The 24,594-nt window shown below is 39.7% G+C and overlaps 1 protein-coding gene and 1 long non-coding RNA gene across 6 annotated transcripts in view; both read right to left on the reverse strand.

Annotated features, from left to right (window-relative positions):
* The window catches only part of Ubx (Ultrabithorax), a 94,274-nt gene extending 86,018 nt beyond the window's left edge, over positions 1-8,256 (reverse strand). For 2 of the 4 annotated variants that reach the window (XM_015171981.3, XM_002053469.4), the window contains exon 1: positions 6,514-8,246. In XM_015171981.3, the coding sequence (XP_015027467.1) occupies positions 6,514-7,243 (730 nt within the window). In that variant the 5' untranslated portion in view covers positions 7,244-8,246. Of the gene's footprint in view, positions 1-6,486 lie in introns of all 4 variants that reach the window. The other 2 variants (XM_015171980.3, XM_070206902.1) reach the window with 2 other exon arrangements.
* Positions 8,257-18,482: 10,226 nt separating this feature from the next.
* Positions 18,483-24,594, reverse strand: part of LOC116650747 (uncharacterized) — a 28,473-nt gene continuing 22,361 nt past the window's right edge. Inside the window, exons 3-4 of one of the 2 annotated variants that reach the window (XR_004303800.2) lie at positions 23,523-23,679; positions 18,483-19,524 (exon numbers count right to left, since the gene is read on the reverse strand). This is a non-coding gene — a long non-coding RNA (uncharacterized lncRNA). The remainder of the gene's footprint in view (positions 19,525-23,522; positions 23,680-24,594) is intronic. The other variant, XR_004303799.2, reaches the window with a different exon arrangement.

The raw sequence follows: 24,594 nt of genomic DNA on the forward strand, positions 1-24,594 counted from the left end.
TTTTCGAGATTTCTATCTTAATTGAAGCTCATTATAATATGCGTTTCCTATGTTTCCAACATAACGCAACTTGTGTTACCAACGAGCCAGCCAACGATCGGGCTCAGCTGGGCACATATATAGTATATGCCCATTCATGGACTCAAAGTTGAACTGAGCCGATACTCGTATTCAAATGGCAACCTGGCTGGAGATCGGGCTCTGTTTGAGGTGCGTGGTGCTTTTGCACTTGAGACGCTGCTGCCTGGTGGCTGGAGATCAGATCGCAATCAGCGTTCAAGCCAGCACAAATCCAATCCGATCTTGGCGAGGGCCCACCACCAATGAATTATTAATAATAAATAAATCATTATTAAAATCAAAATAATACGCAAATATGCATATTAAACGACAGCAAACAGCAACACACACACGCACAGATACATACGCAGATACAGATACAAATTCAGATACAAATTCATATACAGATACTCATATTCGGATACAACACATAGATGGCCATATCCAAAAACTTCATGGCGTTGCCAGCTTGTGTTTCTTTTTATGTTTACGCCACTTTCTCATATGCACACACATACCTATATGCGTAGGCATATCTGTATCTGTGCCTGTGTGTGTACATACAAGTGGTTATAATGAATGATTTGTTGTTTTATAATAAACACGCCGAACGGCGTCGCAGTCGACGTCGCCGCTATGACGTATGTTGGGGACCTGGGCCCAAAAAGTATTTCTTCTGTTGGCCACTGCGGCGCTCGCCGCTGCCCTTAAGTCCGCGGCTACCCCTGCCCACCGCTGCTGACTTGCCCCATCTTCAGTTGACCCTTTGGCATGGCGCGTTTTCGTTGCAGTTCTGTTTGCGTGTGTGTTTGTGTGAGTAACTGTGTGTGCTTCTTGCCGGGGCTGTGTTGTTGTTTTTATTAGGTATCAAAAACACCTTAAAACATGATTTCGCAACTGCCAAGAAGCGACCAATGAACAATGGTATAAAACTGACAAAACCGAATGAAACTTATCTAAATGTTATAATAATAAATGAATGAAATGAAAACATTCTTATTTTAAATAATAATAACAGATTGTTAAATAGTAATAACAAAGCCGGGACATATTTTTCCATTTCATACAATTTTACCTACATTTTCGATAACGAGTGTCCAAGTCGGGACTGGAAATATTAAGAGAAGGAAGTGCGCAACGAATGCTCAAGCTGATGGCAGTTTTTGCCAAGCCCTCATTCTATATCCTATATCTTTCACTACTCTACTATTCCCTAGTGGAGAGTATTATTATTTTACAAAGTATACATATTCTTGATCAGCATCAACAGGCGAGTTGATGTAGCCATGTCTAATCATCCGTCTCTCCGTCTGTCTGTTTCTATGTGAACTTATCTCTCAGTTTTAAAGCTATCGTCATGAAGTTTTGCGGAACGGCCGGATCGGACAGCTGTATCATATGGCTGCCATAGAAACAATCGGTCGAAAATTAGATTCTTGCCTAGAAAACTTTTTCTCATACCAAGATATCTGGACAAAACTCGGCATTTGTTAGTTGTATGTACAAAATTTGATCAACGTCGGATAAATTTATTGTGTAGGTGTCATGATCGGTCGAAAAATAGGTTATTGTTTAGCAAAATATTCTGTTTGGCAAGATATTTTTCTCAAATTTAGCACTACGAAGTTCACTACTCGAAAATGTCTACAAGGATATTTTATATTCTGCGTACCGAAGATTACCTTACTCTCTCGTTTTTCCTTAATCGACGTTTAAATAATTCTCTTTCATTTTTAGCTAGTATATAGTTGATCTGTTGCCCACTGTATGTTCTGGGTTATACCCAAAAATTGCTTCTCGCCCTGCAGTCTTTTTGTTTTCGTTTTTTTTTTTCATATTTATTTTTTTATTTTTATTTTGGGCCATGTGTCTGGGCCACTTTGCGTTGTCGTCGTCGTCGTCGAAGTCGATGTCTGCTTTCGAGTCGTTGTCCGACGGCCGCCAAGGTGCTTATTAAATTCCTTATTTAAAAATGCATTAAAAAATGCAAGAAGCTGCCCCAGAACACAGACCAATCCCCGAATGCGGCGAGTCATCAGCTGCTCAATGTTGCGCCCCGGCTGCTGGCCGTGCGTCTGCTGCAGCCGCATCCGCTGCAAGTTGTAAACCAATTTTTCAATCGATTTGATTTGCTTTTGATTTTGCATTTTGTTGTTTGTTGCAAATTTGATTAAAAGCGCGCGTTGAAAATGTTTTCCTGCTTCTCGCGCTGCTTACATAATCATCAATAACAACAATTGGGTGGGGGTGCGTGCCACTTGTGGCCTATTAATTGCGTGTTGCAGTTGCAGTTGCAGTTGCAGTTCCGGCAATTCCTGCTGCCTGGCACGCCAAATGTGTGCAGTGCATTGGCATTTGAACTGAATATGGACTCTGCGTGGTATGAGTTATGAGTTTTTGGTTATGTAATGTTGACCAAAAATGTTGCCAAGAACATTAACCTTGAATGAAATGGAATCAGAACTCGACGTGCCTTTGGCCATTGTACGTGTATGCCACAATTGCTGCACTGTACTGCAACTAATTGACAGAGATTTCCGAAACCGAGAAACAGACATAAAAAGGTCGATAGGTTCTTGCCTCATCTTGTGTTTCGGGCTCTCTACCTAAGCTCAGAGACAATGCCCACTGATAATTGCGCCCATTTGCAGACGCAGCATGGACACAGCCTCAAAATATGAATTATGATTGCAGCAGGACGTGTCAATTGCAGGACCTGGCCAGCATATTCTCAAGGTCATTTCGGGGCAAAAAAAGAAATGGGAAACGAAACATGTGCGGATCGTCTTTACCACTGATATGGATCTGTTATTTTTTTCCTGCGTGGGCAACAAAATTAGCCAAACAAATTTAGGCCCCAAGACACAACGTGTCAGACAGAAACACACACATACACAACTGGTATACAAGTGTGCGTGTGTGGGCCAGGCAAATAAAGCAAATTTACGAATTTACGAATTTATGTTGAAATTTATCGATAATGACTTAAAAGCCTTCAGGACAATGATTTAATGGCCCCGCGCACAACGTGTTCACACATAACACAAACAACAACAACAAACAAATCGCCAACACAAACACCCAACAGCCAACAGCCAACAAAACTGAAGTAGGTTCTCAAATCTTAAACCATGTTTAGATACGATAAAAACGGAATTTTTCATTATTTTCTTGATTTTTTCTCCTTTTTTATTGTTCGGCTTTGGAGGCCGCTGGAAATGATCGATGATCGCTGGAAGTGTGCGCCGATTTATTTATGGCTTGATTTTGTTTTCCCCTCTGCGAATACTTTTGCGATGGAATCAGTGGCTCACAGCCAAAAACGCTCCATATTAAATTATTGTTCACATTACAAATTATTTTGAGTGTTAAATAAATCAACAGTGCAAACAATTTAGATTTGATATTGATTTTAATAGAGATTTGTGCGCTGGTTTGACCAGCAAATCAAAATATAGAGATTACAGATTCAAGATTTGAAGTATTTCAAAATCGAGGAAATTGTTACAAATCGTTTATGTCGAATAAAAGAAAAAAATGAAGGTAAAGTATTTATAAGCTTAAAAATGAAATCTTGATTTAATTTTTCCTCTTTTGCCAAAAAGAAAACATTTAAGTAAACAGAACAAAGTGTTGTATTCTAATTTTTAGGGTACTTAATATTTAAAAGATTTATTTTAGATTACAATAAAAAACAAACAAATGTTTTTATGTTAAAAAACTTAATTTTCTGTTTGCAGAACTCGTAAACATTTTATAAGCATTAATAAATATCTCTATGTATGTATAAAAGTTCAGAAACCATATAGAACAACATACATGTATAATATATTATACATTTATAACATAATAAATGATAACAAATAATAATTCAAAGAATGATCTGTATTCACCAACAGATCCAACAATTCACCCGCACCTCGAAGAACTCTAAGGCGTGGTGAGTTCTATGCTCGTATCGTATTCTTATTGGAAACACGTATGGCATAATTGCGGTTGGTCTCTGCAGGAACTCAGGTGTTAGAGTTCTTAGAAGACCTATTTGAGTCTAGCTAGTCGGTTGGTGTTGCTTTGAGGTAACACAGCAATCAGATTTTGAGTGTTTTGCAGGTGAGATACGCATGCAACACCCTGTATAAAGCAGCACGAAATGAGCTGTGTAATGCATTGTCAGAATTTCACGTTGGGCATAAATTACATTACGATCATCTCTGCTTTATAGCGGGAATCGATTGATTGAGATCGAGTCCAATGCTTGGGGAATGAAGAGCAGTGCAGCACTTGGAGCGAACCAGTTCCGCAAAAACCTGTCGCCCGAGCGTACCTTCATCTCATATTTGGTTCAACTTTAATTGTTTTTTAACCAGCTGCATGCCCCTACGGGTGCTCGTGGTGGCAAGTTTGTAATTATCGATAGCCCAAGTGAAATTTGATTGATTTTTGCAAACTGCTTCTTTACTGCCCCTTACTGCTGTTTTGCCCTGCGGCCCAAGTGCCACATGAATGTTGCAAACTTAACGCGTTCAGAATGCGAATTGAAATTTATGTTTGCCCGCTGCCCACCTACATGAAGGCGTTCATAAATTTCGCTTGGTCAGTTTTTGGGGGTCTTGAACTGAGCCCTGATGTATTTATATTTTTTTTATTGGAATCGACTTGAAAATGGAATTTCGCTTATGATTATTGAAGGTGCTTTGTGGCTTATCGGCGATCGTTTGCGACCCCAAGCCCTATGAGCTGCAGTTGATAAGGTTTGTGCTTAGGACTCGCTACCAGAGGACGGGTAAATCGGCTGCGGGGTGACCGGTCGACCTGGACTTGGCTCGGCTGGTGGCCACAGTGCTCGAAAAGGCTGTCTACTTGAGGACGTGCAGTACATAATTACATAATGGCGTTGTTAACTGTAATAAGCGCGCCTTCTGCTCAACCGCCCGACGCGAGCGCTCAGTGTGTGTCCTGGCAAAAGGATTTCTTCACGCTGCTGTTGGCTCTTTTGCTATTCTTGCAGCTCTTTTAGCCGCATGGCCATAATTTACTGCGTTGCCAGTTGGCTGCCGCGGCGGCTGCTCTTGTTGCACAAATTGCAGCACACTTTTGTTGCCACTTTGCCGCCAACGTTGTCGTCGTTGCAACAATTACTGACAACGTCGACGACGACGACGACGCCGCTGAGCATCATTAAAACCAAAGGTGACAAAAATTAGTAAGCAAAGTGTTGAAAATTATGAGGCAGCAACAGCGCGCCTGCTTCAAGGCGTGAGGCAGCAGCAGCGCACAGTAAAAGTAGAGAACAAGAGGTAACTACCAGGTGCAGCTCAGTAGTTATATCTAGATCGGTTGGTTATGCCCAGTTCGAGTGGTTGGCGTTCTGTTTATGCGTCAGTTGAGCTGGCTTGAAGCTATCGGCCCAGTGGCCGATTAAACATTGAATTGATGTGTTGCATTAAAACAGTGTAAAACACTTCATTTAAACATTGCAGAACCAATTAAAAAATTCCAACTAATTAAGAGTTTTGAAATAATAATATTTAATAAAAATATATTCTTTTCATTTCACTAGACTTTGATCATAATTTATTTTATATTCTTTGAAGCCTTTTACAAAAGTAAAATGAGGTCATAGGCACATTTTTAAAGTTGTTTAAATGAAAATTACATTCATTTATAATAAAAAATTCTTCTGAACATATTGAACAGAAAAATTAAATGTTTTTCTTCAGAATAAATTCGAATTTTGCATTTGTTCTTTGCAAAGCCTAAACTTCTTTACATAAATACAGAGATTGAAAAAACTTTTAAATTGCTCAAAAAACGATATATATTTTTAATATATTATTATATTAGAAAATATATAATAAACAGAAATATTTTATTCAAAAATATTAAAAAAGAAAATTTATACATAATTTTTATTTATGTACTTTCATTATCTATTTGTTGAGTCCCGATATTAACAAAAAAAAAAAAAAAAATATATTCGATCGGAAAATTGCCAATAATTTTCAATTAAAATATAACTTTTTCAAAATAACAATTTTTTTTGTTCATTTTTAAGCTACAAACGTTTTTCAAAATATTTCTATGTATAATTATATAGCTTGGAAATCTGTTTAAGCTAAATGAAGTCTATACAGTTTATTTAAACTGTTTTTCTATAACGGCCAGACAGTGTCAACAATTTACTTATATTAGTCAGAATATTGTTGTTATTATTATTCGTTTGGCAAGTGGGTGTCTAATGGATCATCACTTGACCAGGTAAACAACTATGAAAACACACATGACAACACATCTGTGGTTGCAACAACAAGAACAACTAAAAAGCAGTTAGCTTGGCTAATAAAAATGAAGCAAAACTGAATCGAACTGAAGCTTAATATATGTTTATGGATCAAGTAGAGAGTTGAGACTGCGCTGGACACTCACTTTTGCTTGGATCTGCTGTGGACTCACCTGCGATTGCCATCCAGGGGTAGAAGGTGTGATTGCTGGCCTGGTGTAAACTGCTGGCGGCCGCTGTTTGGGCCGCCGCAGCGCCCGAGATGGTGCAATTGGCATTCCAGGCTGTGCCCGCGCCCACACCGCCGCCCACGCCGCTGGCTGTATTCTGTGGTACGCCGCCGGCGGTGCCATTGCCGCCGCCAGCGCTGCCGCCGCCGCGATGGCTAACGGGGCTGCCGCCCGATGTGTCCAAGTAGCCGCCGACGCGAGAGTCGGGCGTGCAGGCGGATGGGCGAACGGGCATGCCACCGCCCGCATTATTCTGTCCATTTGCAGCGTTGGGCGCATTAGAGCCATTTGAGGTGTTCCCAGCGGTGGCACCGCCGCCACCGCCACCTCCGCCCCCGCCATTGGCACCACCCGTGTTCCAAATGTCCTTGTAGCCGTTGACAGCGTCCGCCTTGATGTTAAGGCAATCCTGTTTGTAGGCACTGCCTGCATCCCCGTAGATCTTGTTGCAGGCAGCCGTGATGCTCGCATCGTACGGCGAGTCCTGTGTGGTGCGCTGCAGATGATGGTTGGCGTAGGGAGACATGCCCAGCGATAGCGGGAAGCCTCTGTAGGCGGCCGCCGCAGCGCTGGCCGTTGTCTGATCGTGATGGCCACCCGTGCCCATTGTCATGCCCGTCGCTTGGTGCGGATGGCCATAGAAGCCGGAGGCCTGCTCAAAGTAGGAGTTCATGTTGTGGCTGTTGTTGGCGGTGAGAATTTTGGCGGTTAACTGGCAGCTACAGCAGCTACTAAAAGTAACTGCACGCGGCACACGGCACTCGTATACAAAATTTAGCACTCAATTGCGCTCAATTGCACAATGGGCATTGCCTAAGCAATAGTATTTAAATAAGTTAATATTATTTTTAATTTATTAATATATTTTGGTTTCAAGTTTTCTTTTTTGATTTTTATTATTTTTGCAATGTATTTAAGTTTTACAATAGTTTTCCAAATAATTTGGAATTTTTGAAATTATTATTATTTTTTTTTAATTTGTATTGCACTTTTGCCGGCTCGCATCAGTTATAAAATTCTATAAAATATTTGTATGTTTAAATTAATTGTGTTGCATTAAAGTTTCGTATACTTGATTTTGGTTTCGTTTTTCCAATTGCACGCGTGTTTAATTAACTTGACACTGGGCACCATATATATAATATTTGTTGGGTGTAAATGAGTAAATATTGATTTGAAGTATTCGAAGTGGCGCCTATTGAATCATTTTGAATTCAATGACTCGTTTAACATTCATAGCATTATCATTATTGTTATTACAAACTATTATTATTATTATTATTATTATTATTATTACTATTATTATTGTTGTTATTGTTATTATAATTATTATTGTTATTAGCGCTGACCGAAACGACCGACGACGGCGACGAGCGCGCGCTTCACGTTCAACTGACGCTTCTGATACGCTTCGAAATTGAGATTCAAATTGAAATTCAAATTCAAATTCAGATATTCACTGGCCACTGGACTACAGATACGAAGGCGACTGCGATTTCAGAGCGCGCGGGCCATACAACATTAAAATTGAGCGTACAATGCCAATAACAATAATGCCGCTGATAATGTGGGATAATAAAACAAAGCGCGCGCCTGTTATCCAAACCGTTGCCATCGAACGAATGTGCCACCAAATCGCAGTTGGTTGTGTTTTGACTGAGACTCAACTAAACTCAACTGAATGGCAACGGGCCACAAGCAGCGAACGTCAGCGACGGCAGCGTTTTGCCTGTAGAGCTCCCCCGATACGCAGCAGCAGCAACAGCAGCGGCGGCGGCAGCAGCAACGGCAGCAGCAGAAGAAGAAGAAGAAGCCAAAACAGAGAGGCGAAACACCGAACAACCGAATGAATGAGCGAAACTGAAACGGAATGAGCCATACTCGCTGCGCTCAGCAAGTGATAAGAGCTACTCAAACCAACGGCTCGCTCACTCTCACCAGTGAATCCAGTTGCCAGTGGCTGCTCGATGCGTTCATTTGGCATGTTCGAGCACGTTCATTCGAACATGTTTGAGCGCTGAGCGGAGAATTCATCATATGCGCGTGTGGAAAACTCGCTCTGTCTGTGGAAATTCATCATGGAGGAGGGCTGATTTTTCTTATAGGCCAGGCGGCGTACTTTTTCACTCAAACGATTTTCGCCACTTTTGCACTCAATTCGACAGGCGCTCTACGCTCGCCAGTTGCCAGTTGTCAGTCGCCAGTTGCACGCAACGCGCTGCAGATACAAATTCACATTCAGATACAAATACAATGCTTTGCTCGCCATGCTATGAATTTGTCCGCTGCATTTAGTGCGACGTCTTAAAATAGTTGAATATTTTGTTAAAGTTGGTTATTTTGTTTATAAACAAAAGCATATTAAAAGTTCTACATATTTATACTATATAAATATTTAAAAACGTAAAATTACCCATACTAATTTTAAAAAACTTAGGTTTTAGTTATAAGTTATTTTCCTACATTTTATACATTTTGAATTCCATTTCAACAAACACTTGTATTTGTAAAATATAAATATATAAACTAAAGCATTTCAAAAACAAAAAAGATTTCTTCTCTGCATTGATGAGGTTATCAAATCCAAATATTTTTCTATGTTGAGTTCTTTTAATTAAATCACTCTTACGCAAGCTTTATAATCAAACTAGAAGATATTATACGACGTTATTAAGTTGAAATGAATTAAATTATATTGTTTGTGTATTTCGTGCCTACTTCAAACAGATGTTAACTCTATTTATCAAAATAAATAAGTAGATAAATAAATTCTGATTAATACATCATTGTCAATTTTCCAGGAGTTCCATACACCCAATCAACTAACTAAATAAAGACTGGCTCAGAAACTTCCCTTTCCTTTTCCTCCACTTAAATTGGCCAATCTAAATTGTACAAGAGAATAAATTTTTTTTTAAATTATTAATAAATATAATTGAGAGAAACACATTTGTTTTAAATTAATAATTAAAATAAAATAACATTTTCTTCACAAGAGAACGATGTCTTAACTTCCCGCTTAGTGCGCCGACACTTAGCCCACTTCGCAAGCAAAAGAAAAATCTGTATTATCATAGTTAGAATCAATCAATTTTCCATTTCTTCACTTTTACAACTTTCTCTTATTGCTATTTTTCATTGCAAATTCTATAACTAATTTAACGTTGCTACTACTGATTTTTGATTTGATTTACTGCTAGACATAATGTACATAAAAGCTACTACAACTTTGATATATTAATTTTAGCATAAATCAAAGACGACTATTAAATTCATCAAGCAATAGTTAGTTGAGATACATCACGCAGTCGAGAGATACTAACTGTAACGTTCAGGCAAGTTAATTTTGGTGCTTCCTTTAGCTTAGTTAATTATTATTATATCATCCTTGGCAAAAGAGTGTGTGGACAGATTAACATGATTCGTAGGAAAACGTAATTCGACTTACTTATTTGCTATTTGATTTCTATTCTGATTTTATTCTCCATTTTGAAATGCATAGTTACGGCTAACACTTAAGAATTATTTATTAGGCATTTGCAGCAAGATAACTAAAAAATAATTTTTTCATTGCTTTATTATTATTTATTATTTGCTTTGCGATAGCTTTTTCGAAACGCTTAACAGACAATAAAAATCTCAATACAATAATTTCGATGCATTTTACGGCTAGCATCGATACGTCTAGAATTTCAATATGTTATTAATAAAATATTGATACATTTTGCTAAATATCGCTTGACGTCAATATGTTAATGCCCTTCTGTCTTAAGTATTCGGCATTAAAATGTATCTATATATCAATATCTGGGATGCGTTATAAATGCGTCTCCAAATTGATGGTAATAAATTCATATGCATAATGCAAAGAGATCGTGGCGTTCGGTTGCGAAACTTTTGCAAATATTTGTCAAAGTTTGCACATTCGCACAAACGGCTCGTAGATTAGAGGCCAAAACCGACGAGCGAACAAACAAAGTTGCTTGCCACAAGTGTTTGCAAAATAAACTTATTATAAGAAGAAATTTACTTTTGTACCGCCGCCGCCCCTGCAGCAGGCGCTGGCATTCGTTGCCAAGTCTCTAAAATCAACAACATGCGAAAAGATACAAAAACTTGCACACAGCGCACGGATGTCCACACACACAGACACACGGGGGCACAGACAGACGGCGACATTTTCCCAAATGTGCGAGGACCGACAACAAACTGCCAAGTAACATGAGCGGAAAGCCAAGCAAAAAGTACAAAAACCCAAAACAAACCAAACCAAACGAAACGAAACGAAACGTAAAGAACGGCAGCCAAAAGTAAAAATCGCAGTCGCAACTGCAAACTAAATATCGTCAGTCGTCCTGGCAGTAGCAGCAGCAGCAGCAGCGGCAGCAGTTGCTGTAGCTACAGGATGAGTGCAAAACGCGGTCGAGCAGGACAGACAGAGAATAGCCTCATAACCATTTGAAGCCATTCGAAAGCGCATAAAAGGATCACAACAATCGCCGAAATGAGCCATAATGAGCTCGTAAAAATTTTGCTACCTAATATACTCAGGAATCTTACGAGTATATTCAAACTTGGTACGTTATGTGGCTGCTGCTGGCTTAGTTGTTGTTGTTGTTGTTGTCGCTGCTGCTGTTGTTGCTTTTCTGACTGCTGTCGGGATGCGACTGCTGTTCCCAGTGTGAGCTCCAGTTCAGAGGATGTTGTTGTTGTTCTGCTGGGTCCCTGCTCGGGCGCCAGTTGGTTGCACAATTGGCTATGTAAGTATTATCGGGTCATGATTGTCTTATAAGTTCATCAAAATAAAGAATTCAATTGATGGGCTTAAAATCGGTTAGCTGGGATGGAAGTTGAATAAAATAAAATAAAAACTATATACGACTTTTCGTCTTGACTGATTGACTGTTTGACTGACTTACTGACTGATTGATTGAACCGCAAGCTCAAAAGTTTTCTTAGGATTGATAGACTGACTGACTGATTGAACCGTAAACTTACAACTTGTGAGTTGTAAGTGTAAATTTCACCCGGAAATATGGAAAATAAGTTGAAAAGTCTTGTATACAAATTTCTTGTTAGCAATTTAATATTGCCCTACTAAGCGATTTCCATGAATTCAAGTAAAGCCTTCAGGCTGTCGTGCTTTAATTGTGATTGATATAGCACATTTTAAGAAATTAAGTTTTGAAATTTTATTTCGGCTTAAAGTCACCATATAATATACAATCTTGTATGCTATATTTTCCTCTCTCTAACATCTCTCTCTATATGTATATATATATATATATTTAAAAGTCTTTCTCCCTCCTATAAATAATCATACTCATGTCATAAGCATTTACTGACATACACATTTACCTGTATATTTATATATATTTTTTTATTTATATACAAATCAGAATACATGTTAACTTCGGATCAGGTATCGACTTATCTCCTTATTTTTAGAGCAAGATTTGTATTTATTATTTTGCATATATATTTGCTTTTTATCTTTTTTAAACTAAAGGTAATTAATTGGAAGCCAGCAGGAGTCCACTTGTGGTGAGTTTAGAGCCCATTTCAATGGCAATGCATCAAATTCGCCCAATTGTCGGCTCATAAAAATGTCGACGGCGGTCGCTTCAAAGCCAATTGAAACGGTAAAAGTATTGACTTTGAAAACTGAACGATTGTTGGCATAAATCTGGGCAGCGGCGATAACAGCGCCCTTCAAAACATCCAACAGGTGCCGAGTGGGCATGCTGAAGCGCCAGCAGCCGAAATTCCGAATCTCTTTATAGACAGACGCTCACATAAACAAGGGCGAAGCGATCCAGCGATCGAGTGTTGTGTACTTGCAACAAGCTTTTATTTTATTTATTTAATTTTTTTCTCTTTTTTTTTTTTGTAAATAAACCTCCGCACATTTGGCGTTTGATGTTAGGTTGGGCAGTGCAGGGTGGTGGGCAGCCGGGCTACTCGTCTTTTGATGTTTTGTTTGCGTCGGCAGCGGCGTCAGCTGCCAAATTGCTGCTTTATTAGCTGCGTAAGTGGCACGCACAGCACAACTAGCCCAACCCCACCCAATCGGCCAGACACAGATGCAGATACATTTAGATACAGTATGAGATTCAGATACGCGATACAGATATGCGGATGTCGAGACAAGTGCGTTGTCTATGTCTATGAGTTAGACGAAATGGCCGTCTCGATGTATCGAATGCTTGGCAATCAGCGCCGGCGCTCGTTTTGAGCGATTATGGGCCAATTAAACTGTGGGTGGGTGTGGTAATTAAATAAGCTGTCTAAATGCCCCGCGAGCAATGTACTTAGACCGAGCGCGAAATGAGCTCCTGCATTAAAATGCCATTCATCATCAGGTGCGGCGCCCAGCTGCAGTTGCATCTGGAAGGTGGTCGGCTAAATTGATCACAATTCTCACATGGGACATGGTCTATCTCCCTCTTTTACCCCCTATGTGTATGTATATATATCTGTATATAGCTTTATCTCGCTTTGTATCTGAGCGGTAACACTCGTAAATTTCGTACGCGGCTACTGTGGACAGGCATTGGGGCGCATATGGTAATGCATTCGCTTTGTATGCAAATCTAGCTTGGGAATAGTATCTGAAGAATCGCCAAAGTGCAAAAAGAGAGCTTTGCTTGAAAAAAAGGCTTTATAGTTTAGCTATATTACCCAATAGTATTAAGACTTTTACTAATAACATGCATCTTTTTAAAAGATATTTATTCGTTTAGTTTGGTTTAGTTGGCTAGTTCTATCTTTAATTCAATGAAACCCATCGTGTAAAGTATACCCCCAGTATATTCGAGTTGAAAAAAAAATGTTCGAAATAAAATCCAGGCAAAAAACAATGCAACTTGTGCGCACTTCCTCTGCAGATTCGCATGGACTGTGGAAACGGGAGCATAATGTACGCATGGATTAACCAATTACATTGCAATTTTAATTTGCAGGCGGGCGAAAATTTTATTGTGAAATTGCTGGGAGCAAAAATGAAATCAGCGCCGCGGCGAATATGGAATGCATTGATAAGGAAATCCTGAGCGAGGCCCTTTAATGGCAGCGAATGTAACCGGTGCCACAAAACAGGGCACAACAGAGAGTGAATGAGAATGTATACGGGGAATACGAAATGGATACGAAATGCAAGCCAACGGATTTAAGTTCTTTATTAACACTTAATAAATCATAGAGCAGCGGGCAGCCGTATCGGAGAGGCGGGAGCTCTCCACCAACTCGTCTCCATCTGGCTTCGATTGATGCGGACGAAGGGAAGTGGCGGCCATAAAACTAGCGCCAATGCCGCAGCCAGCAGTTCCATAGCCAGTGCTGTAAATGTTTGTCCATTCATCCATTCAGCCATTTGTCCAACTGTTCAGCTGTCCGGCGCTATCTGCCACAGTGCGACAGTGTCAAGCATAAATCCTCATCATAATTCAAAGCATTGATCATCGCTGCAACCCGCACGGTCCGCAAGCCCTGCGCCCGCCGCAAAAAAAATGACAAATTGTTTGGCGCTCGATTGGCGCAGGAATTGGACGCCACATCGACGTCGCCGGATTGGAGCTGGTGCAGCCGCATGTGGCGCCTGCGATTTGCACGTGCATTGCCTACTGCTGGCCACTTGCAACGTGCCACGTTGTGTGTGTGTTGTTGCAGGCAGCACAATAAAATACTCGTAAAATGCAGCGGCCCACAAAAGGTAGGCGAAAAATTTCCTCTTTCATTTTTAAATGAAAGTTTATTATTGTTTTTGTTTTTATTGTTGTAGCTATTGTTGTATTTGTTGCTGTTGTTGTTGCTTTTGTGTGACAAGATAAGGTAAAAGTCATAAAATTTTATTATGTATTTATGCATTAAACATTCTACATTATGAATTTAATACGGAATTATAAATATTTGCGGATTTAAACTTAACGCCGATTTGTGTGTGAATACCAAAGCCCCTTTTCCACTGCCCCTACAAAATTTACCAAAATAGTGGATGTGGCTAAAGTTGAACATTATCATATCTCCTTTAAACTATTTGTCGACTTTTGAGCTCATAGAATACTAAAATAACAAATGGGAAACGCGTATTTAAAATTAGAGTAAATTATTATGTTTAAACTTAAGCTTCTTAAATATTAAATAAAGTAAGCTTTATTTAAATAATAATATATTCCGAATATCTTAAAATTCATATGCTGTTAAATTATTTTATGCCGGAAACCGGAGTCCTTGGTCCTGTTCTGTAAATGCGGTAGTTCTTCAACAGTTTCAAAGTCTCATGCTAATAAAAATAAAAATAATAATTTTATTTATTATATTATAATTTTATATTTTATTGTTAATTGCTTCCCATCGCAATAGATAATATAGTTGAATATTTTGTAAAGTAGGCTAATAAAGTTATATTCTTATCTCAACCTACCTGTTGGATGTTATACGTTGGTTGAATTTCTTTTTCTAAACGAATTTCTCATTATTTTTCGAGCTTCTCCTCTACTCCAATATACTCTGCAGCTCACCTCTTATTCATTTAAGAACAAGCCAAGCCTAAAAACATTTTCCAATTTATAAACGTGAATATAAATTTATTTAATCTATATATAAAGCATATAAGACATTTTAGCATTTTATGAATAAAACATTGTCAACCTACTTTAATGTGAATAAATAATACAAATGTTTGTGAATATTTTCTCAAGTGTTGCTTGTAGTTTGCAAAAAAAAAAGAAAATAAATATATATGTATACTTATGCACAGATAGAAATTTAGCATTCTGAAGGTGCTGTTAGTTAAATGTAGCTGTTTGCGAACTGGGCACAGGCATTTTTCTTCATTAAACAGTGGAAAATCAATAAACGGAGGGGCCGGCATGCCCGGCAAGTCGTCCAAGAGGAAGACCAAGCCGTAGACGTGGAACAGGACAGGGACGCGACTGGAGACGGAGACGGAGTGGAGACGGGCAAGACATACAAATTTTCCAATTAAGCAAAACACGTTTTCTAACGATTATTTTATGCAATCGAAACGAAGAAACGAAGCCAATTAAGACTATCAACGATTCAACGGCGAATGCGACTCTGCATCGCAAATAAATCGTGTGGGGTATGGCACGGAACGGCCATGATGGAGGGGCTTACGGGGCACTGTACAATTTGATGAATTAATGAATAAGTTGACGTGCCACCGACTGCCGAGCGATCGACTGTCAATGGATGTGCAACAATTGGGCGTGCATTCGTTAGGAGCTAGGAGTCGGAGAGTTAGAAGCCCGTTTGCCACCAACGTTGGGGCAATGTAATTGCCAACCTGCATGAATCAGCGTGGGCGTGCGGCGAAACGGGGCGTGTCCAAGCAGGAGCAAGCCCAACAGGCAGCCAAGTCGTACAGTCCCCAGTTACCCGCAAGGTAACTGCCACGCGCTTGCTTGCCCCCAGCTGCGGCTGCCTCGCTGATTTCTTGACGAGCTGCATCGTTTAAAATATTTGCCAGAGATTGCATGCAAGCGATACGAGTCTCGAGTTTGGCCCAACAATTGTTCAGCGCTATTTTCATGGTTATGCCCAGTATTTCCACATTTCAAATTTGCACACAAAGTGGCAATTTGGCCCAAAACCGTTGTGAGCGCCTTTTATGGCCCGCAGTCGGACTCGCAGTTCCAGTTGCAGTTGCAGTTGTGACTGGAGTTCGAGTCACAGCACAAGCTAGCTGCAACTTCGACTGGCTAAGCGGGCGGCAGAGTGTGGGTTGCAGCTGGCAGCGCGTAATTGAATTGAAGCGTTCTTCGCGTTTCTTCAAATGAACGTCAATTAAAAATGCATCATAAACGCCCCCAGCGCCATTTCATAAACGCTGCCTTAATTTATGCTTTCAACTGCTGCGCCGGTGAGCTGCTCGCTCCATCATCGCCATCGTGGCCATAAAGAAAACCAGAACCATAGCTCCAAGAACCAACAGTGCCAGTACCAGTCGCCAATCCGAGCCAGCTAATTGCTGCATGTTGGACTCAGTGGCAACTCAGTTGCTGCACTTAAAAAATGATTGCCAGTTGGATTGATAGATGACTGTCAAAGCTATTAACTATGGCAAATTAATTAAGCCCGAATAAGCCAAACAAGAAGTATAAGAACTCTTTGATTAAAGAAAATCCCTGTAATTAGCAGAATCTTTTTCGAACTAGCTTATTAGCACAAACTTCAATTTTGATTTAAGTCTGTTGGAATACTGGGAGTTTGATCTATAAATGGACAAGAAAAATCAACAGTCCGGCTGCTAAATGACTATAATCTACCTATAAATACTAAGAAGATAAATAGATGAGATCTACAAGTCAATAAGACAATTATGTTGTCAAACTTTGTTTATTTAATGAAATTGCTGGGTAAAACCTTCGGTCTTCTATGACTATTTCCTATAATAAAACCATCTTTGTCAACATAAATAAGTTTATTTATCGCTAAGCATAATTAATTCACACACTATCTTAGGCCATAGCGATTTAAATACAAATTGAAATGAATCTAAGCTCAACCCTTTCACCTTGTCGAAATTCTCTCATAACTTTCTTATAACTTTGCCATTCTTTAGCCAAACACATTCTAGATATAAAAGCCTTTATTGACTAAAAATTACCAGCATTAGCAGATAAAGTTAAGCTGGATTGATGAATCAATTCTCACAGCTCGGCTATCATTGAAATGTCTTAATTAGAAAGTTTTCAAGTGCTTGCAACGACAGCTGGAAGTGTAAGTGCTGAGACGGGAAATTACCCTTTGGGCCAATGGGCCAACCCTTGTTTGTACATCGGGGGCGCAGGCGGGGTCTAGGCTGACTGGGCTGCAGTCATCATCATCGGCGCCTTGGCGTGCTTGTGTGCAAAGCAGTCATAAAAATTACAATAAACAATCATCATCGCGATCCGTTTACACCCACTTTGCACGTTTTCGCAAGCGCCGGCCATGGAAAGTGAAAAAGGATTTCAGATTGCGCTACTTCCCACTCGCCAGCTCATGGCGGCGGCTATAACCAAGCCAATGCCAGGTAACCAGGTGGGCGGACACGGCTAACCAGCTGGCTAACAAGCAGGCAAAACCGTGAGCTATCGCAGTTAACGAAAAATGCTCAATTAGCCGGGCTAAAGGACTCACCGCCATTTGGCTGGATTTGATGAGCAGGCGCCCGAACAGGCACTCAGGGTCGAATGCAAATGCTGCCAATTGCTTGACGAACGAGTCCGAGGGTTCATTCGCAGGGCAGGATTATGTAGGTAAGTCTAACTGTAACGAATGTCTTCATTCAATGTCCGACTGTTGTTCTCCCGCTTCCGCTGCCTCAGCCTCACCCTCTCCCTGTGCCCATTCAGCCAGCGGCGGCTCTTTTGTCTGGCCATAACCATTTTGCATAAGAAGGCGACTAGTTTCGTTTCACCTCTCTGTTTGGTGTTTGGACTCAAGCTGCAATTGATTCTTGACCTCATAATGAGCCGTTTGCGGCTGCGTCGGTACTGTTGAGCCACTTTGTGGTTTTGTGGGATTAAGTCATCATCTGCGCGGGTTTTCGAGCAGACCAAAATATTGTTTGCCATTATTGTGTTAGCGTCAAAGGTGAGGTGATAAATTGTGTTTGCATTTTAAGCGGCGTCGAGTTGAGTTTAACAATCAAATTTATACATGTGTTAAATATTTGAAATATTATTTTAATTAGTTTTAAATATTTATAGTGCATTTCAGAATATTTATTTCATTTAAACAATGTATAAATAATTATTTACAATTAATTAATTAACTGAGCTAAATCATTTCAAACTTTTGTATTGTAGCAAACTAACAAAGTAAATTATGATTTAAATTTGAAAGCCAAAATTGATTACTATATATTTTATACATTTTTATGCTCAAAAATAATCCGTTTTGCGTACTTTCCATAACTCATTTAAAATATTCTATGGATTAACGGATTACTTGAAGCATAAGATAAATTTTATAATCTCTGAATTGATAAAAAAAAACGCCTCGGCAGCAACCTGTTGTTGTGTCACCCATTGCCCGGTCGTACTCTCAGCATATTCGAAATGAAACCATTTAAATTGTCGTAAAAATAAATTTTATTAGGTTTGCCCTCTTTGTGTGGTCGTAAAAAGAAATACCGGCAGCCAACAATTAAATGCCAAGCAGAATAGAACAAGCCAAAATGGCATTTTAACAACTATATAAACAAATTGCGGTTAATACCAGCGCCTGGCCCAAATTTTATGTTCTTTTTACGACTTGACGCCACTTAAGCAAACGCGCTCCCGAATCCGCTCGCCACTCGTCGCCAGGCGTTCAGCTCAACAATCACTCAAAGCGGCCAGCGATCCTTCAGCATCCTGTACGGGGGTTGGAGTGTCCTGCGAGCAGAGGCTGTGCCCGAGCCTGAGCCAGAATCTGATCCTAGTATTTGAGTGCAGTTGCGGGTCGTGCGTTCATTTGCTCTTGCAGTCGAGTGAGTTGTTTGGCCCGGGCTATGGGTTTTACGACTTTTTTACGATCTGTTAGTGTGACATGATGACAATCAATATAAAAGACATAAAACCCAAGTTCCGTGACGTATGCCATAATTATTTTGATACCCCTCAAACTCTCATCTCAGCGGAGGCTGCGATTGCGACTGCGACAGCGAATGCGACTGCTTGTATCCATCAGATACTTTTTTTCATAGACATCGTTACTTTTATGAGGTGGCTCGGATGTTGCCGCCGTTAGTTTGATGTTGATGATGTTTGAGGAAACGGTGGTAAAATTTTATTCGAATGCATTTGCTTCTCCTGCTGCCCATGTCGGCTGCATATGGGCTTTTTATGGCATTTTAACGATTTGTTTTGACTGCGGATTTGGTCAGCATCTTGATGAGCTATGCCTGCTATGCCACAGCTCGTTGCCGCTCTGATTTACAGCATGGGAACAGCATCTATTGCTCTGTAATAAAATACAAAACAAATACGTTAGTAATCTCTTCAGCTGACAGGCTATAATACATTAATTCTTTAAGATTCTATTGGTTATTTACAAATAAAAAATGTTCAAAATACATTTGTTATGCAACTGCATAGTTCTTGCATTCTACGAATATTTTTAAATATATAATAATTCAACGCTCGCTCTTCGCTCGTCTCGGTTCAGTTTTCAAGATGGCAGCTCTTTGAGCTCGGATGCTTGAATTGAACCATATGTGGAACGCCTGCACTTGGACCCGTTTCGAGGTCGGGTTCTTAAGTGCCTGCACAATATGCGGTCACATTAAATCATCTGCTTGTAGTATATCATGTTGGCTTCGAAATGGAGAAAGAGTAGCAGCCACATGCACAAGTACAGGCCTGGCAAATATACTAAGTAGTATATGCCCATACGCGCGTATATACTATGGCAATGAAGTCATCGCCATCCAATGAGAGCAATAAATGCGATGCGCATTTGCCTCTGACGAACGATGTGCAGCTTGAGAATTTCAATTAATGCCCAGCTCAATGCTCGGTGGAAATGCTAGAATAATAAATAATTTAAATTATATTTAAAAGATTAAATATAATAAGTAAAAAGATAAAATATGCACTCTAATCATTCTTCCCTCTAAACGAGTAACTAAACAGTTTATTTTGTAAGTTTGGTTTTTTTTAAATTTATTTTATTTTATTTATTTTTATTTAAAATAATCTTAAATTAAATACTTTAAAATTTGAATAGCCGCCTTATTAAATTTAAGCAAATATCATTTTTGTTAGTAATTAGAAAAGGCTCAAATCAGATGTTTAATTAAAGAAATCTATTTTTTATTATGACAATGTAAATTAAATAACTAAAAAATATTTGCTAACCATTTGTTTTCTCTATAAAACTCAAATAAATGCAACATTTTTATTATTTTTCCTATTAGTAATTTGTAAAGTGAAGTATGCTCTTTAAATATTCACCTTTTAACAGTTTTACACGCAACAAAACAATCGCAAGCAAATTCAGGCGCCTCTTGCCGACAGCCACACAAATACAAACACAAATAATTCTTTATTCGGTTTGTATTTTGAAAAATAAATCAAAATCTTTCAGATTTGGCAATGCAAAACTGTCAGAGTAGGAGACACAACATGAGCGTCAATGCGGCCCAAATCATATAAGGCAAAAGAGAAAGTTGTTGGCCTTTTGTTTGTCATTTGCCAGTGGTTTTGTTATCAGATGCTCGAGGGCGCGATCACCGCAGCACCAGAAACAGGAACAGCAGCCCCGTGGCAGAGCCAAGCCGCATCCCAATTCCAATCACAGTTGCGCGTTACCTACAGAGGAACAGCACCGGCTACGGGGCTGCTGGTGGGTAAAAAGGCAATTCGGCAATTTTACAGGCATTTACAATTCCACCGTGTAACGAGCGAGGACCAGACAAGGCGATCGGCATGAAACCGTCGCATTTTAGGCTAGTGAAACATATTTTTATGATTTATTACCACGCCGGCAATAATTGAACGGCCGCCGAGGACAATGTGATGTACGCCTAGCCGAATGTGTGTGTGCGTGTGTCCTTTATGCCAGTACCAGTAGAGATATGGCTGGGCAACTGCCAGATAACAAGCCTCAGCCGGGAGTCAAAACAAATCTCTCTGCGCTCTAAGGTCAGCTAAAAAGTCTTTCGCCTTGAGCATTTTTTATGCTCGCAACTTCGAGGACATGTTGAAAGGCAGCTTCATTCTGTATCTAGTGTTGTCTGCAGTTCTGCTTGTTTCCATTTTGTTTTCATTTTTTATGACACATTTTTATGATTTATGAATTAGTTTGGTTTTTGGTCGGGACATTTTAACGCCGATCGTTTTGTTATTCTTTCTTTGGGAACGCGGCCTTCAAAACTCTGGGAGGGCCTGTTCTTAAGAACGTTTAGCAGCCCAACTTGGCATTATGATCAGCCCTAACAGGCTTTGTTTATAGTTGTCTTCGAGAAATTAGGCGTTCTGATGTGACTTAGGAGAAAATGGTAATTAGGCTAGTGTCGGATAATGGATATTGTAAAAAGTCAACAAGTCGCCAAAATCCGGCAAGTAATCTAAAACAAGACAAAATAATTATGAGACAATACAGAAGAAAACATGAGTCCCTACCCGGATTCGTAGCTGTTGCTTGAAGTAAGAAATTATTCTATAAGAATTACAAAGTTTATTTTATATGAAGAACATCAACAACAACACAATATAATAATAATATAAGTATGCTTTGGAAGCCTGAATGGCATAGATGTGTGAGCGACGGCCTGAGAAGCCATCTCCCAGCAATTAAAAAGGAGCGAAGAAATGGGGAATGAAATAAATATCTAAATAATAGTAATTTGAATATTTCTTTTCTTGTGCCAACTACAATGCGTTTATATCTATCCTACTGTGTTGTACAAATGTAAATATATATTTTACTTAATTATTTCATTTTTTAATTTAACAGTTCTTATTGAAAGATTTCTTTCAATTATGAAGTAGGCAAGTCAACATGTTCTCATCGGCAATGGCGTCTCTATGCTGGAAATCTTCAGTGTTTACATTGCGAAAACAATTGAGATCATAACAATAAAATCAAATTCGAAATTTGTGAGTACGCGAACGGGCCACAGCAACTGGCAACATGGAAACTTGGCAATGGGCAATCGGCAACCAGTTGCGTCAGAGCCAAATCAGCAGCAGCCGCAGCAGGAGCAGGAGAATGAACTGTGGCAGCAGCTAAGAGAGAGCTGGCTATGTGAGAAAATGTTTTGCACAAGTCGAAAACCAAAAGTATAAAGGTAAATGGGTGAAATGCTAAAGAAAATCAACTCAACGAGCAACAACAGAGAGGCAATTCGAGTGCGGCAACTGCTGCAAAGACAGTGCAAACGAAATGGCCATAAACTAAAGCCAAACGGCTGCGAGGAGCTGAGGTACTAAGGATGGCGGGTTGCCTGGTTGGCTGTCAGGAGGCAGACCCGACCAACCAGTTCGACAACGCGAACTCCGAACTTAATCGAAACATCAAAGGAGTCCAGCTCAGCCAAGAAGAAAGGCAACAACAGTTCGGGACAAACAACAACCAGAAACTTATTAAAAACAACAAGTGCAACGCAGCTTGGGAGCAACAAGCTTGATGGAGCTCCAAGAGGGTGTGGGGTAGGGGGGACTTGCTTAGCGGAAGGCAGCTCAGTGGGTGCAGTGGCTACAAGCTGCTTGTGCAGTGGCAGCACGTCCCAGTCCCAGTGCCAGTGCCCGTCTCGGTCTTGTTCCCAGTTCCAGCACCCGGGTCCCAGTCGGACATCGCTGCACTGAGCGAAACGAGAATATCAGTTAATGCCAGCTGAGAATCAGCAGCAGCACTCAAAATGGGCACTTTCGGTCGCAATAACCACGACATTTACGATTATTTTACGGCCACTAAAAATCAAAAGTGTAATTTACGGAACCAAAGCAAAACGAACTGAGACACGGAGCTGACACACAAACTGAGACAAACACAATGCCAAGGAGAAAGAGGCAGAGGGATAGAGTGAGATGACACTTATCTGAACTGCAAGCGGGAACCACTAGAAACTATATCGATGCAGCTTTGATGGTCCGAGCTACTTGGTCTGCGGGTGCTAGTTCTGGTTGAAGCTACTCCAAAATGAAGGCACTAAGCGAAGGCGTCAGATTGAGTTAACAATGGTAGCAAATAGATGACCAAATGCTCAGAAAAGCAGCTGATAAAGGTAATTGATATATATTCACTTTAAAAATCTCAACCAAGCTGCAATCCTAAATAGAGAACTATCTTTCACGACAAAGAAGACAAGCCTCTATCCTCAAAGATTTTCCGCATAATATCATGTGTTCCATACGCTAGAGCTAAGGTTCTTATGCATTCTATATGCTACAACAAAGTTTTTAAATTTATTGAATTTGGTTAGTCATAGTATAAAATTATTTTTTACGAAGACTTACCATTTAATTAAAACTTCAAAAGGTTTTATTTTTTATATATATTTATATAAGTAGTTGGGAGGACAGCTTATCAGTTGAAGTATGAATTATTCGAAATGTATGTGTCGCTAATGAGTAAAAGACAAGCATTTCAGAGACAACGTCCTTTCTGAGCAATCTATTTTAACCAAAAACAAATGAATAAATATTCAAACTATTATTTTGATATTTGCATAAAATATATATTCCAATAATCAAGTAAATATAATAAGTTCTACATATAATGTTCGAAAATATAATAAAAGTATACACATTAAATATATTGGTGTGCCCTTTTTGCTTTTTTTTTTTTTTTTTTAAATTTTCATATAATTGTATGTATAGGATATAGTTACAAATTGTTAACTAGTAAAAATAGCGAAAGAAATATTATTCCAATAATCCCAATTGCGTAAACCTTTTGTAAAAGAATATTTGCCATACCAAATACAAATAGAGAGATGATAAAATCTTTTAATATAATAATGCGTTCTTTCTTAAAGTTTAATTTAAGAAAATAATAGCTTACCGACAATTATTTAATATTAATTATTTATATTTAATTTTGCCATGGTGCCGCTACAAATATGGCAGGGCGAAAGGGCGGCACATTGTCCAGAAAACCAGTTGGCTGAGGCTCAACTGACTGCACCGCCATGTCGTGCTCCTCGCGTGCAGCGCATTTTGTGGACAGCGCCGGCAGCAAAATGAAAAGCTGAACTGCAAGTATATGCCAAGTGAAGCGCAAATGGATGGAGAGGTCTCAGTCTCAGTCGCAGTCTCAGTTTTAGTTAACGTATTCAGTTTTGCCTTTTTGCACTTGTTGGTTGCCAGCAGCAGGCGCAAGGCACCAGGCATCAGGCTCAGCACATGTGCATCCAGCACCCAGGCCCTGCATCGCCCACTTCACCTGATTGCGATTGGGCCCCATCAAACTGTAACTGCAAGCGCAACGCGTTGAAAGATGATTTTCATGTTTTTCCTCGCCAACTGCCCTCGACCCGTGAGCCATGCCAACACGTTGGCCCGTTTCGACTTAATGGCTCCTAACGAT

The sequence above is a fragment of the Drosophila virilis genome, chromosome 2 (genome assembly GCF_030788295.1).
Source record: "Drosophila virilis strain 15010-1051.87 chromosome 2, Dvir_AGI_RSII-ME, whole genome shotgun sequence".
NCBI lineage: Eukaryota > Metazoa > Arthropoda > Insecta > Diptera > Drosophilidae > Drosophila > Drosophila virilis.